Genomic DNA, 15407 nt, shown 5'->3' on the forward strand with positions numbered 1-15407 from the left:
CTGAGAATAATTCAGTCAGTGTGGACTCTGTGGGCAGCTGCCTCGATTCTGTCCCATGAGTGCTCTGGAGCTGTCATAAACTGTCACATCAACTCAGGTCTGGTCACAATACGAACTGACACTCAAGAAGCGGGTGAACATGATTTCCAAGAGGCCATGATAAGATGAAGATTGTTCTAGCTCAGTGATCAATTTATTTCAGGTTAACCATGAAAAAGTTCTGCTAATTACACCAGAACAGATCCACTCTAGAAGTTGAGATGTTTTTGAAACGTTTAATCATATATCATTTTTAAGGTACTGGCCCACATGCTATAGTTTTATAACAGCTAACTTCAGATAAGATGTCAGACAAGAAATAAGGATGACGCTAGTACAATCTGTACAGCATTTCACATCAAATTCAAGCGACTGTTTTCACATCAACTTTTTTTCGATTGGCACATGTGTCAGAATTCCTGTTCAAACTTGTCTGATCAGGTTGAAGCTTATTGCACTGTCAAACGTAGCTCTCTTCTCATTAGTCTGAGCCCCTTCCCATCAGTGCATGCACTCAAATTAGATTGACATCCAAACTGTTCAGATATACAAAGCAATTTAGATGATATTCATTAGAGCGATGACATAGGCTGATGTGACTTTGACAGGGAGCACTTCTCTCTCTTTCTCTTATTTTATTACCACTGAGGCGTGACTACCCCCACTGAATTCACTGTACCAAATGAACAAAACAAAAAGTACACAACAATGTCAATTCAATTCTATCTGCCAATACTAGATGGGAAACAAGCTAAAATTACAAAGAGTACAGATATCTGAGTGTTTAAACTTGGCATGGTAAGTGTAAAAAGAGCTGCTCTAAGTAACTGCAGCACAATCATGACATTTCAAAATATGAAAAGCCTTGATCTGACTGCTCAGTCATAAGATTATTGAGTGTGAAAAATAAGTGTGTTGGACTCTTGGGTGACTAATTAAACAATGGGCTTTAAATGTCTTATTAGAATACTGATATCATGGTGCCAATTTAATGGAAAACAATTTAAATTTAATAAAAATGTGAATTGCATGTATGACAGAGTCAAATATTTAAGAAAAAGACAAACAGGCTTAGTTTTTTTTTCTTTCTCTAATTCAGTTTTTTTCTATAAAAAGATTGCAGGGGTTTTTTATTTTCACATATATGATGGCATGCCTCATTCAATGTATTAACATTCAACAAAAATGGCGTAAATAAAAACAGTCTGGTTAAACAGTCAGATTAACAAATCTGGCTAGAATAAAAATTAAGTGATACAGAAGTTAAAAAAATGTGTCTGTAAAAAAGCAAGTCATGGCATTTAACAACAAAAAGGTTTAAGACGTTCAAGTCTTTTATAACACTTTATATACAGTTCTTTAGGTATACATCTAAATAAATCAGCGTCCTTATGCACAAACTAAGTAGTAGCTCAGGCAATAATGAAAGCAAGCCATATTTTGGAAAATATACATAACAGTTGATCTATGTACAAATGCACATTCTTTTATCATCAGAACAGAAACTTTTCTCCCCCCAAAATGTTCATGATTTTTTAAGAATGTTCGTAATTTTAAGACACATGTTTACATATAATAGATTTGTTATACAGAGTGTTTATCTGGTTAAGATGGTAGAACTTGTAATGCTAAATCCCCATGACAACACCAATGATCACAAAGCTTAGCCTACAAGGCCAATTGTGTATGTTAATGCACCAATATATAAGTGACTGAATGAATCCTTACACTATGATCCTACTGTTTGTTCTCAACATAGAGTACAATAAATATCCTGGCATACAATGTTAACTGTACGATTTTATATTTCGTTTGTATGTTACAGCGCTGGCACTGCTAGCAGTTGCTCCTGACATCCTCTAGCTGGCGATACAGCTGGAAGCACAGGTTTTATGTTAGTGCTTTTAGAATACTTTGTAATCTTCCGGTTGACATCCTTAGAAGAAAGTTTAGCCAAGTCTTTAATTTTAAACCCGAGGTGTGCCTCAAGGTGACAGATGTATGTAGAACAAGCTTGGAACTGTGTTGCACATTCACTACAGTAGAAAACTGGGTGTCCTGAGTCAACGTTCTTTATAAACTTTGTTCTGCCTGTTCTTCTAAGCTGGTATTTCACATTGGCCAGCCAGTGGCTGATGGTTGTCATAGATAGACCAGTTATATGTGATATGACCATCCTTTCCTGTGAGCTCAAGTCTGATATCACATACTTCCCATCAGCTGTCTGCCTGAGGCAGGACGTGAACTGAGCCTGCAAAATCAGCAAGTGCTGGGGTTTCCAGTGCGACTGCCTACCTTTACGTTTTTGCACAATTGACGTATCCTCTGCCTCATCTGAAGTATGTGAACCCTCTATTTCTGACGGCTCTGGCCTACATAAAAGTGTTGGGGGCTTCAAACCTCGAGAGTCTGAGAGATTTCGCAACATGTCTGATATGTCAGAGAGGGCATTTTCACGCAAAGGACTCACTGGTGTGAAGATTTTTGAAATAGTTGACTCACTTACAGATGCACCAGACACAGAGGAACTCACAGCTTTGCCTGGGAGGGCGGCAGCTCTGAGACATTGTTCGCTTTTGCCTTTGGACAAGTCTATCGGTTGGTCTCTGCAAATTTCATTGCAGTCTGAATTTAACTGGCTAAGTTTTGTCGAGTGTCCAGATGGACCGGCGAGAGCGGCCCTTTCCGCCATGCTGTTGCTCATCCTGAGAAGCATACTCATAGGGTCCTGGACAGGCCGTAGTGGTTTGGCAGCTTTACCCAAATGAAGGTTCATAACAGACTGAAGGGCACTTAGAGGGCTGACAGAAGGTTGTTTTGGCTCAGGGTGAGCAGATAATAGGCCAGCATCATCATACAGATCTGAAGTGGAGGTGGTGTGAGTTCTGAAGTCTTGCGTGTGCTTCTGAATTTCCCTTTCATTTGTGTTACCCTCAGTGACATTGCTCATAGATGTCATACTATCCAGACTTGGAGATTTTGACACTAGTGATTTCCCTTTAAGACTCAGCAGCTGCCGATGTGGTGATCCCTGCCCATTCAAGTCATTAAATTGAGAGTCTACTTCAGCAACTTTTACTGTTACTTTATTTTCCAGTTTGTTCTCCTCATGGAGATTAACTGTGGTTGAGGAAGCTCTTGGAAGAATCAAATGACTTTTGTCTAAAGCCTGGACTTCCTGACTACTGGCTGATTGTTTTAAAGAAGAAATATAGCTTGAGTTATGCAGAGCAGGTTTCAGATGGTTTTGTAACTGATAAGCTGCATGAATGCTCTGGTAACCACCCCAGCTTGGGGCACCCCTCTGTGCTTTGTTAATGGCAGATGTAACTGTATTCTCCAGTGATTTTAGAATATCAAAATCCATTTTAGGACTCTCTTTCAGATCATCTTCAGTAAGGTAATCAGACGTTGCTAATGTGCTGAACTTCTGATTAACATCTTTTACATTTGCAGTCTCTTTGCATTCACTGTCTTTCTGAGAAGTCATTTCTTGTGTCTTGTTCTTGTTGTCCCCAGTTGCTACTGATGTGATGGATGATGACTCCAATATTCCTGTGGCTGAGAGAGGGGAAGAACATGTATCTGACTGAGACTTCTCAGACTTACTTTTTGGATGAGGCAGCTTAACTTTCTTTTGCAGTGAGTGGGTAGCTTTAACAAAGTGGCCGGTCAACACCATATGAGCACTTAAGTGCTGAATAGAGTCATGCAAAATCCCACACTCCATACATTTGAGATTCTGGGACTTGAACTGTGCACCACGGCTTGTTGTCTTCTGATCTTTTAAGTCTTTATTGTCCGTTTGCTCAGAATACATTGGGAAAATATCACTGGCCTGCCCATCGTTAAGACTTGTTGTCGGCTCTGTGGTTTGCAAAGATTTTGCAACATTCAACTCCACTGGAACCCTCTTCCTGAACGAAGACACAACTTTAGCAGCAATTGCTGTTCTTGGCTCTCTCAGAGGAACCTTTTGGTAATGCTTGGTCTTTATCATGTGCACGCTGAGGTCTTGCAAAGATTCAAAAGAGTGCCCACAGTACATACAGCGTAGGACTTTCTGGGCATCTTCTTTTCCCTCCATCTCCAAAAGGGAGCGCTTACGTGGCTTGGACCATGACTTGGCACCCTTGCTAGCACTTTCGAGATTGTCATCACGGTAGTGGTCTGTTTCATTCATGTGAACTGTGAGATCAAGCAGCGTGTCATATGCTGCACTGCAGCTTTTACAGTGGAACTTGCTAGCACCAGTAAAGATGGATCCGTAGAGTTTAGTGCTTTGGCGGTAGAGCTGGACAGTGGAGAAAATACTTGGTTCAAGTGCAATAGGTTGTTTCTGAGAAACCTGTTGGAATGTCTTTGCGATAGCAGACTGGTGCCAATCATAACAGTTGCGTCCAGGACTGCTGTTGCTGCTACTGCTACTGCTGGTACTGGCTGGCTGTTCATCTGCATACGGTTGAGAGGAATTCAAGTTCAAAAAGGACCAGTAGGGATTATTGAGGAAGCTTTTGTAAATAGCCTTCATCTGTTCTAGGCTGTCTGTAATACATACTGAGTGTTCAGAACTGTCTTCTAAAAAGTCTCTTGTAGCCTCCTCCTCTTTTTTGTTCGGGGTGCTCTCTGTATCTGACGTGTGGTCACTAGATTCACTTATGTGAGATTCACTGTCAACATCATGGCCTGATAGCTCAGCAGGAGGAGAATCTTGTTCATCCACTGGGTTTTTTAAATCTTCTCCCAAATCATTTTCATCCTGTAGTTTCTCCTTGGTCACTGAGCAATCGCTTCCAGTCTCTATGGGGCTCTCCTTAACATTCTCTGAATCATAAGCTAGAGGAGGGAAAAGAAAAAGAAAAAAAGTTAAATAAATGCCATAAAAGTAGCTTTGAAAGGTCAACAAACAAAACAAATCCTAATGATATTCTTCTATGAATTAAGCGAATGGGCCACACCCTACATGAAGTTGAAAAATTCCCATTTAAAAATAGTTCAATAAAGGTGTTCTTCTAGCCTAGAAATCTAGACGCACCCTAGTGGAAGCAAATCTAATCTGTCGCGGGTGTCGTCTAGAAACTCTCAATACACGACTGAGCTGTGACTGTCGGGCCAATCACATTGTGTATAGAGTCGGTGGGCGGGGCTTAAAGTGACAGCAGAGTTGCGCTTGCGTGCTACTAGTAAACACACAGAATCTGGCAAATGGCTGTCTTTTGAATCGGCTTTGACTGCGATTCTGGAAGACTTAAGTTAAGCTTTTCTCTGAGAAAAGAACAAAGAACGGCACTGAAGTCATTCTTAAAAAGGGAAGATGTGTTTTGAGTTTTGCTGACCGGATACGGCGAAAGTTTAATCTATCAACAAGCTCCGCTTCACACTCGTTGCTCTGGGTGGTTTTAGGTCTATCCTATTGCGTGCAGAGGGAGTTTGAAAGACAACCGTTAATCCCGCCCCTCGGATTGAGCTGTCAATAGTGAGTTTCCAGACCAAACATCTTGATGTAGGTCTGGCTTGTCAGGCTAGTTTTCTTCCAACCTGGCATTCAAATTGCAATTCTGTATACTGTTGTTTGCCTTAATTCAAATGCAAAAACTGAATTCAATTATGAATGGCACATACGCACTTGTGAATCCACAAACAAATAAAGGACCAAGACACAACTTTCTTCTAGAAGTAGATTTCGAAATAGTCTAGTCTAGTCAAGTGAACATCAAAGCTTTTTATAATCTAATGGTTTGCTGTTAAGCATATAATCAGGCTATTTACAAGAGGTTGCACCTGCTACCATTTGGCCCACCTCCCCACATGTCCACACACCTGTGCACATATGAAGAGACAAATAGATAGAGGGAAAAGGTGGACAGATAGATTGAGAGGTTAAGGGGAATGACATAAGATGGCGGCACATAAGCCACCTGTCACTTTGAATCCCACCTGACGACTGTTCACCTTGGACAGGTGACGTGTTGCGAGAAAGGTGTCTGCTCGAGCACCTCAAGATGACAGATCCAAGGGGACACGGTCGCCCTTCTCCCTGCCAGCTGCCCTCACACCCTCAAAAGAGCCCATCCACCACCGTCCTTCGGGACTGATGATCCCGTCTCCTGACAGCCTGTCCCCTGCTAGTTTGACACTGTCACTCTGACTCCGTAAGTGGAACAAATGCCCTCTTGAAAGCCATACCCCCCCCTCCCTGTTCCACTCTATTCACTCTTGTTTGTGTGCGCATTTGTGATTATGTTGCTCATGTCAAAAGAAAAAATGCTTGACATGTCAGATGTTTGAAAATACAGCAGGCCTTGAATTACAAGCTAACATGGTGTGTTGCTGCATGTGATTCAAGTGCATTGTGGCACGCTAACGGTCTCTCTTCCCTTCTCTCTCTTACAAGATCCACCACAGTCCTGACAAGAGTGTTAAAGCACAAATAGCTCTCATTTCAAATGATAATACACAATCTCACAAGCCTGCGCTTCTCTCATTTAGCCTCTCACTGGCTGTCAGCCAGGCGGCCTGCAGGATGGGGGTTCTAAAGGATAACTGGCAGGTGCAGGCCAGTCTTATCCCCTCTGTAGATTTGGACTGTCACTAGGTATCCATTACTTGCCAATCTCCTCTGATCGTGGCCGACAGCCTTGATCAAAAGATGTCATTTGAAAGGCCTGATTTGGCATGAACTCCAAAGCAGTTCGAAAAGAGGGTGAACCAGGTGTAACTACAATGACATGATCATTTTCCTGCCCTCTCATATCCCTGAGACAATTACGATGACACACTGAGGGTCCACAATGGCAAATTGCTTTTAAACCTGAAAACTACAAGACTGTAACTTTTTTTTTCTTTGTTAAACCAGAAAAAATAAAAAACAGGATAAGTCAACTTTAGCCCACTGAGTTTGTTAAAGTACATATTGTAAAGATGTATTTCCAATCTGTCCACATATAAAGGAGGGGGGGGGGGGGATCCTAAGATTCATCCTAAGGAAAAAAAGAAGGAAAAAAAAAATCACAAACGTGTGCGTGTGTACTAAAACCCATGCCCACCAAGTTTGAACACAATCTTTAACCTCAAATGATTTATAATCCATCTCAGGGGGCACCTACCATAACCAATTATTCTCAAAAGGCTTGATTGACAGCCTGGGTGATTTATTAAGCTAATAAAATGTGATGTGTGCAATGAGCTCTGGCAGAACAAAAATCCAGGAGACTTTTGTGGCACTCGTCCTGTTTGATTTATGTAACCATTACATTTGTCTCCATATGACCAATCATTAACCCCCTCCACCGTACAGACAGAAACAGCATATAAGACATTTAAATTGGAGCATCAAGTACTATATATGTAACATTATTTGGTCAATGTGCATGCATTATTGATATCTCAAAGACATGTCAGACACATGATTACAGTTAAAAGTAGGGATATTTTGGGAATGTGATCAACTATCATAACTGTTTTGTTCTTTATGTGATTCTAGACAATCGAATTCTTACATGAAGTTAAAATCATTTCATGCGATAGATTAGTCTGGTTACATAGATCTTGTTAGGTACTTTTGCAATAATACCCAATAAGACGATTATGATATTCATTTGAATGGTTGCTTGACATAAAGCTTTCTACTCGTATACTGTAGCTTTTTTTGATCCTCGGAGCTCACATGACTTGCTTGCAACCTCAAAGTGCGATACAGATTGAGGCTAACTGTGAGAATTGTTCTTGCTTGAGGCCATGCTAATGTGCAACACATGACACTTTGATCAAAATAAAGCAGCGTTCAGGCAACATGTCGACATGCCTCCATGCCAAAAATAGTTTTGTTCTTTGCTGCAAATGAAGAAAAGAACAGTGTGAATTTTTAACCTCAATCTGAAAAACAAACAAAGTTGGCGTATATCGGTGCCCTGGGTCTAACACTTTCTGTAGTGTTTGTCTTTCTCTGCTGGAGAAACGTAAAACTGACCATTTACAGTAAATGCAGGAAGGCAAACAGTCTCTGCTGACAGGAATTCCACCGACCACAAACGTCCTTTCAGAGGAGATATATCTCTAATTATCACTCTGTGTGCCTTTGATTCCTTTTCCCCCTTGACAACAGTGTGTCTGATGTGTCTCAGCTGCCAAGAGTGATTGGCAACAATTCTATGTGTATCTAAGCCAGCAGCTGCTGAGATGATGGCCCAGCATCAAAGAACTCAGTGAGATGGATGGCACTCATAATTCTACTCTGCAGGGACATGGTGGGGGAGGTTGGGGGCAAAAACCAACATCAAAAAAAACCCCAGACTGTCACTTACCCACCCCCCAACCTTTCAAGCGAGGCTTTGTCCCGGAGTTACCCTCTTTAATGAGCTTCCGATAACTAGGAATTGAGTTCACTGAGAATACTGGAAGGGTTCGTTGGGAATGCAATACCAAACTCCCAATCTTATCCGGCAATGACCACCCGGTGGACAGCTGGTGTCTCGTAACAAACATGGAAAGAAAGCAAAGCTATCCATCATAGAGAGGACATCCAAGACCCTGTGCTCTGTCTATGCCTCTCTAACTCTCAGGTTACAGGCTTACACAGCCATCCAAATAATATTCACTGTGATAAATGGTCCTCTAAGCCGCCTACCTCTCATTAATCTCTTTCTTTAAAGGAGCATCCATCATGGAGCAGGGCTAGAGCTGTAGGAGAGAACGCTGGAGTTCATTTACAGGCCAGCTGTGCTTGAGTGATGCGTGTCATTTTTAGCTTGGACGGGAATGCGCAGACCTGAACACGTACAAATGTATCCACGTAGGTGAATACCCACAGACGAAGATGAATGCGCACGCAAAAGCGGATTCTTAAGAAGTCAAGTCGACCATTGACAGACTGATTGATTGATTCAAAACGGGGTTTGGCAGGTGAACATTTTGAAATGTGCAAAGAAAGACATTCCTACCTTTTGCTAAAGTAGAAATTGTCATGCATTAAGCTAAATTAGAACTCATTTGGCATTTCACTTGCTCAACATATACTCAGTAATATATCTTAGTCTGTCATCGGCTGAGGTCTCTACCCAAAGAGGGCTTTCAATGACTTAATGACTTAACAGCTTAACTCAGCAGTGTGACAATTTATTGAATTCTCTCGCTTGTGTCACTTTATTTTAGTCCAACTACAAACCTTATAGAGCACCATCTCGGTTTCGCTTTTAAACATTTGACCTGTATCTTTGACTTCCCAACTTTCTTCCCGGCCTTTTCCGTCTAATTCTCAACAATATTTCTCCTTTCTTCCCTCCCTCTGCGTCTCGGAAAGCCCGCGTGATAGATGACATGTGTCAGGATGCCAGAAGTAAAGGGTGGCAGCGTGATTAACGGCTCTGTTGAAAGGGTAATTGACGGTTTGGCATTGTGCTGATCTTCTCCACCAGGGTTTGGTTTCTGGACCCCTGAGGACCAGACTGACTCATTTTTCTAAAATGGACCACAAGCTAAAAGCCACCTCCCATGAGAAAAAAAAGAGATGGATTCGTGTCTTCTTAACAGAAGATTGATGTCTTCATTCTCACACAGCAAAGTAACATTCATATAAGTTTACAACCGCAATAGAGTGCTAGTTCAAATGAGAGGGTGGCTAGATGTATTGTTAAAAAAAAATGTATCAATACATACAATTGGGGGGGGGGCATAAAGTGAAATAAATGTGAGCAAACTGTCCTGATTTTTTTTGCCATATTTGATTATTTCTTAGAAAATAAGAATGTTTTGCTTCACTGCAAAATCTGTAATAAGTCTTTGAAAAATCACACAGATTGATTTAATGACAAAGCAAGGTTAATTCATGTGGTGTGAGCCCCCAGAAACTATTATACCTGTTTTTAACTAGATTTTCCCTTTTAATAATCAAAGACACGCTTGAACCTATTATAACCTATTATACGCTCTAGTAAAAGGCTTCTACTTATTTAGTCAGCTATGATTTACAAAGTCTGGATTAAATTAAAAAATGTAAAAATGTATGTATTAAAAAATTAAAATTAATATTCGCAAAGTAAAACTAAATTTGCCCAGCACAACTAAAACATCAATAACAGTTATGAACACATAATCTGTGTGCATGTGTGAAATGTGTATGCAATACACTTTAGTCTTTTGTCTCAGCCATGTGTAAATCAATGGGGTTCTAGCAGTTTTGAAGCTGTTGGCAGTGATTACAGACATGCCTGGCTGGAGAGGTATGTTGACACTGGTTTGGATTAGGGAATGGTGGGCCTCTATGGTTTCCTGCCCTTTCATCACCGCCACCATCAAGCCCAGCTCCTGCGTCACATCCACGCATGACTGATGGCCGCTTGTCCGGATGACCTGCCTCGCACCTTAGATCTGACAGCGACTGATTTTACCCTTAGAAAGAGGGAGAAGGCAGAGCCTGGAGTCGCGCCCAACAGAGCCTGAGAACCGAGAAGATTTTTGGCCAGGGCGGCCTGTGGGATTTGCAGAGGCGTGTCCGATTAACTCACATTATCAACCCACACACAGACAGAAGAGAGATCTAACTAACAAAGTTGAAGCAAAGTACAACTCTCAAAATAGATTTGATGTCTAATCTGTCATTCCAAATATGGCTCAAAGCCTAAAAGACAGATGAAAACATCCATTTCAGAAGGACTGTAGGTGGTTCCACATGTTTGTCTCCTCATAACAGTTCAGAATCGTCTAGATTCCAGACAGGCACCAAAAAGCTAATTTGTCACGTAAAGGTGCTAAATTGGGTTATGGCAATAGGAAAGGCCAGCAGGAGTGGCTATTATCAACTTGATTACATCAAGGGAGCACAAACCTAATATGACTTGGTGACAGATGGATACCTTGTCATCTCCAATCATCACACATGTCAGGAATCCATCAAGTTTACAGCTAATTATGTACTCAAATAAAGCAAAGCAAAATGTTTATTTTTAAAGAGCACTGCTAACCTTTAGGGTGACAGTGGGATAGATGGGAAAATAATACTTTGCTCTCATTAAGACTTCACCTACAAGATCGGCTATCGAGCGTTACATCCTCTACAGAGAAAAACCATGCATCCCAGAATCAATAATTGGGTCATCATCAAATTAAAAGTAAATAGCACATCACTAAATGTGTTAATACCTGTAAACCATAGACTCACACTTGTAAACCACCATGGTCAACCACTCTGCACAGGGTCCATGAGTGAAGTTTGGTGGAGCATACTGATTAAATAAAAGCCTAGGCAAGCTTATGGGAAAAAGAAGGAGAGCACTCACATGGCCTTGCTCTGATTGACCATTAAAGCCTTTGATGGATGAGGCTGTCACAAGGATAACAATTAAATCCAACATGAGACAAAGCTGTTCTGACAGGCCAGTCTAACAGAGCAAGCCATACCCCTCCATTAAACTCCACATCATCTCTGCCTCAAACACACACACACACAAACAGCAAAGGCTATATAATAATGGCTTTGTATCTGTTTCAAAGAGCTCTGCTATAAATATAAGATGCACCAGAACTCCTCCTCTTTCAAATAATAGGATAGGATCTATTAACCAGACAGATAATGTTTTGGTTAATATGAAGGCAGTTTCAGTGGTTCTCACTTCTTTCAAGAAGTGAAAAGAGTCTGATAAGGTTATGTGTAAATGATGAGTCGATAAAAAGGATTGTCTTTTTTAACAAATCTGATTTAAAATGCTGGTAAAGTTTTTAAAATTGAATATTTATATTTAAGATGGATTGAAAATGATTGTATCTACATATCATATTTAATATTTCAACGTAATGTGCAACAACTTAATTACCTTGATATGAATACTGAGGGTCTAAATGGGTCTTTCCTGGTTTATGTTTTTTGTTTGTTTGTTTTTGTCACATGACAACAAAATGGCTTCCTGGATGTTGGTAATACCAAAGGCTTTTTTTGTTGTTGAAAATCTTAGTATTTTAAAACAAATTACTTATCTCTGTAAAAAAAAAAAAAAAAGAGAGAAAAAAAAAAAAGGCAAACTACTAACTGTATGCCAACATATCTCCTTCTCTTTTAAAAGAGCTGCAGCCTGCAGCCTTTGAATTAGTTGTTTCTTTTTATTTTTTACTATTATTTTTACTACAATATCCAGACAGTTACACTATCTGGACTTTAAACCCCACAAAAATTCAAAATATAAGCTTGGCATTATTCAAAAGCTAAATTCAAGTGATTTTAGTACGAACTACGTTTTACTGTACCTTTAAATAACGTCTTACAAAAAAAAAAGAAGCCAATATGACAAAAAGTATAACTCGAATTAGCATATGTTTACGTAAAAATATTCTAGGCGATTAAAAGCGACTACACACAGATTTAGTTCATTATTAAATGTACTTAAACGATGACAGATGCACAAGAGCATCTTATAAAATTCAGATAAACTTACCTGCCGCTCGTTTCGGCGCCTGCTGTTTTCTTCTCGGCATACTTACGCGCAGACTGTGTCTATACGCAACCTGAAACGATATTCAACTATGTATGCTCCCAGTCAGACGTGTCACCATTAAACAAAAGTACAGCGCTGTCAAAAAAGCTACGCCACTTCGCTTTGGGCATAGGAAAAGCCCAGGTGCTCCGTGTTCAGTGGTAGTCTTTGTTTAGAGCCAGTACGCTGGAGTGATGAGGAAATCTGCACGGCAGGACAGTAACGCCTCGCCGATCGCTACGAGTTTGTCACGTCACTCAAAAGTCCGCGGTAAACGATTCACTCGCAGAAAGTATAGGGGCGTTCACGCCGTCTGGCTGTGTCCACAACAGCTAGATAATATGCAACGGAATGGCACAACACGCAGGGGGTTCGTGTCGCGATTAGAAGTTAATAAAAGTTACACACCGTTTAACTCGATGGCGCAAGATAGAGATTCAGAGAGACGCGACGCAGACCAAAGATACCATGCGTGCGTAGTGACCAACAATTATACAATAGTAGACAAACAACGCTTCCTGTGCTCCTATCGGTCACTCCCACGCACAATCCCGGCCATGCCCAAATATGCAGTCTAGGTAGGCAGCTCGTAAGGTTTTGAGACACTGCCAATATGTCACTTAAGAGTGCATTAACAAGACCACTGACAAGAAGGATGTAACTTAACCCTTTAATGGGCACACCCAGAAAAAAAGACGTTTGTTTAGTATTTTACAGATTTAACCGTTTTAGCCTAACTAGCCTACTAGATGTTTAGATGTCCATTAACCGTTAAAGTGCATTTTCGTTCTGCATTGATATGCAGTTTACATTGAAGACATTCCATTTTTAAGCATCATTACACTATAATATATGTAAGATATGTAAATAAGATGTGCATGAAATTTGTTTTTTTGACAAAAGTATAGCTGCAAGCAGCTATTAAAGGCACAATATGTATGATTTTTAGATGAAAATATCCAAAAACCTCTAGAACATGTCATCTAAGTACACTTTAAGTACAATAAGGCATTAGTTAACATGACCTAAGAATTAACTGCACGTATAAACCATTTATTTATCTTTGTTCATTTTAATATTTACTAATGCATTATTAAAATCTTGCTGACATTTGTTAAAGGGGGGGGGGGGTGGTGAAATGCTGTTTCATGCATACTGAGCTTTTTACACTGTTAAAGACTTGGATTCCGATCCTAAACATAGGGTGCGCGCGCGCGTGACTAGAGCGAGAGAGGAAATGCACGCCTGTAAACACTCTCTCAGCTGCAGATCCGCTCGTCCGTGAACACTTGTCGTAATAGTCCGCACCCCGCTCCACTTTATTCCTATGGGTGACATCAAGCGACTTCAACGCTTCAGCACAGCATTCCGGGAAGGCAGCGATTTGAGCGCAGAAATGACGGGAAGCTTCACAACATCGCTTCAGTCGCGTCGCAAAGTGGATCTCCACGGTCACTGCTGTCACAGGACTTCACCAAATCATACCAAAGAAGTGTGTTTTTGACGGAGCGGTCCCAGCGATAATGGTTCGGTCCTGCTTTGGAAGCAGGCGGTGAGTAAACTGCTTCAAATGTCTATGCTGTTGGCTATCGTCGCGTGAGTAAACATCAGTAAACGACACGATGGTGTAGTTAATTTATCAATGGAGCATGCGATCTATGGTGTGTGTTTAAATACATTTGTTTAGCTGACCACTATAGGTGTCAGTTTGTTTATTGTAAAACCACCCAAACATAAACTTAGCGTTCTCACAAAGCGTGCTTCGTCGTTCAAATGCGCGGTTACTCCATTGTTGTTCTCTGTAACGTTACACTAGTCTGACGTGCAAAACCATTTTGCTTGCTACTGCTAAGGTTTAGTCGCATACAATAGTCCATAAACCGAATCATGTCCTCATAAACTGCGAGTAAACACACACAAATGTTGACAGGCCACTAAATACAGTACATACCACAGAGACGGACGTCCTGCTGTTGCTGCTTCTCCTGTTCAATTTATTTCTGCCTCCGGATCTAATTCTGGATCATATATCTATTAGCTGAATCTGGGTAGCATTTTCTTCTCCACGCTTGAGGACGTCACCGCTTTGTGCGCACTCGTCATTCTTTAGCTCCGCCCACACGATGCGCCTCCAGGCGCTCGTTTTTTTCCGGAAAGACTCGGTACAGCCTATATTTCTTTTATAAATATGATAAAACTAAAGACTTTTTGGAGATATGAAGGATGCAATACTACTCTATAGGTACTCAAGATTGACATGAGATTGACTGAAACTGAGTGTTTCACCCCCCCCCCCCCCTCTGAGGTCAACTTATGACGTTTGCATAGTTTTTACATTCAAAAACATCATAACTAATAGGTAATAGGCTATTTTCTACATTGGTTTTGAGGCTCTCCTCAAAACGCTTGGTTTTGATGGGCGTGCCGCACTGAAGACTTAGAAGTAAATGCCCACGGTTAGGATTGGAGAAGATTTGCATATTTAATGAGCTCCTGCTCATCAGTTCACATGGGGGAGGGATTATTTTGAAAGCGGCTGGAATAATTATCTGACGGGGCTCAGTCTCAACTTAATTATCAAACAAACACAATCATTTATCTCTCTGATATCTGATATGATTAAACAGCGCTGCGTTACCCTATGAGTGGAAGAAGCGGAAGCGGTCTCCGGCATAATAAAAGCTCTGCGAAATAAAGGCGTCATCAAGCTAGGCCTTTGTTTTGAATAAGCGGCCTCTAGTGGCAAAAATTACATATTGTGGCTTTAATGGATTTCAAGGATTTTAAGAACATGCATAAAAAAAGGTATTATGTTTTATTTAGAAACCCTGTAAACAACTAGGAACATCATATGGAAAAGACCCTTTACATGCCCAGCGAGTTTAAATCTGATCGGCCTCTGTTAAC

General features: G+C 40.8%; 1 protein-coding gene across 1 annotated transcript; it reads right to left on the bottom strand.

Annotated features, from left to right (window-relative positions):
- Positions 1-261: 261 nt before the first annotated feature.
- Positions 262-13097, bottom strand: tshz3a (teashirt zinc finger homeobox 3a). The gene is made up of 2 exons (XM_067420272.1): positions 12462-13097; positions 262-4875 (listed from the first exon to the last, which is right to left on the bottom strand). Exons 1-2 carry the CDS (start codon positions 12499-12501, stop codon positions 1859-1861), a joined length of 3057 nt encoding a protein of 1018 aa, XP_067276373.1. The 5' UTR covers positions 12502-13097; the 3' UTR covers positions 262-1858.
- Between the last annotated feature and the right edge of the window lie 2310 nt (positions 13098-15407).

Source organism: Pseudorasbora parva, chromosome 16, assembly GCF_024679245.1.
Source record: "Pseudorasbora parva isolate DD20220531a chromosome 16, ASM2467924v1, whole genome shotgun sequence".
NCBI lineage: Eukaryota > Metazoa > Chordata > Actinopteri > Cypriniformes > Gobionidae > Pseudorasbora > Pseudorasbora parva.

Coding starts and splice junctions, on each gene's coding strand:
- tshz3a (XM_067420272.1), bottom strand. CDS start 12,501: ATGCCGAGAAGAAAACAGCAGGCGCCGAAACGAGCGGCAG. Junction 4,876..12,461: donor GGCGCCGAAACGAGCGGCAG/GTAAGTTTATCT, acceptor TCCCTCCTCTAG/CTTATGATTCAGAGAATGTT.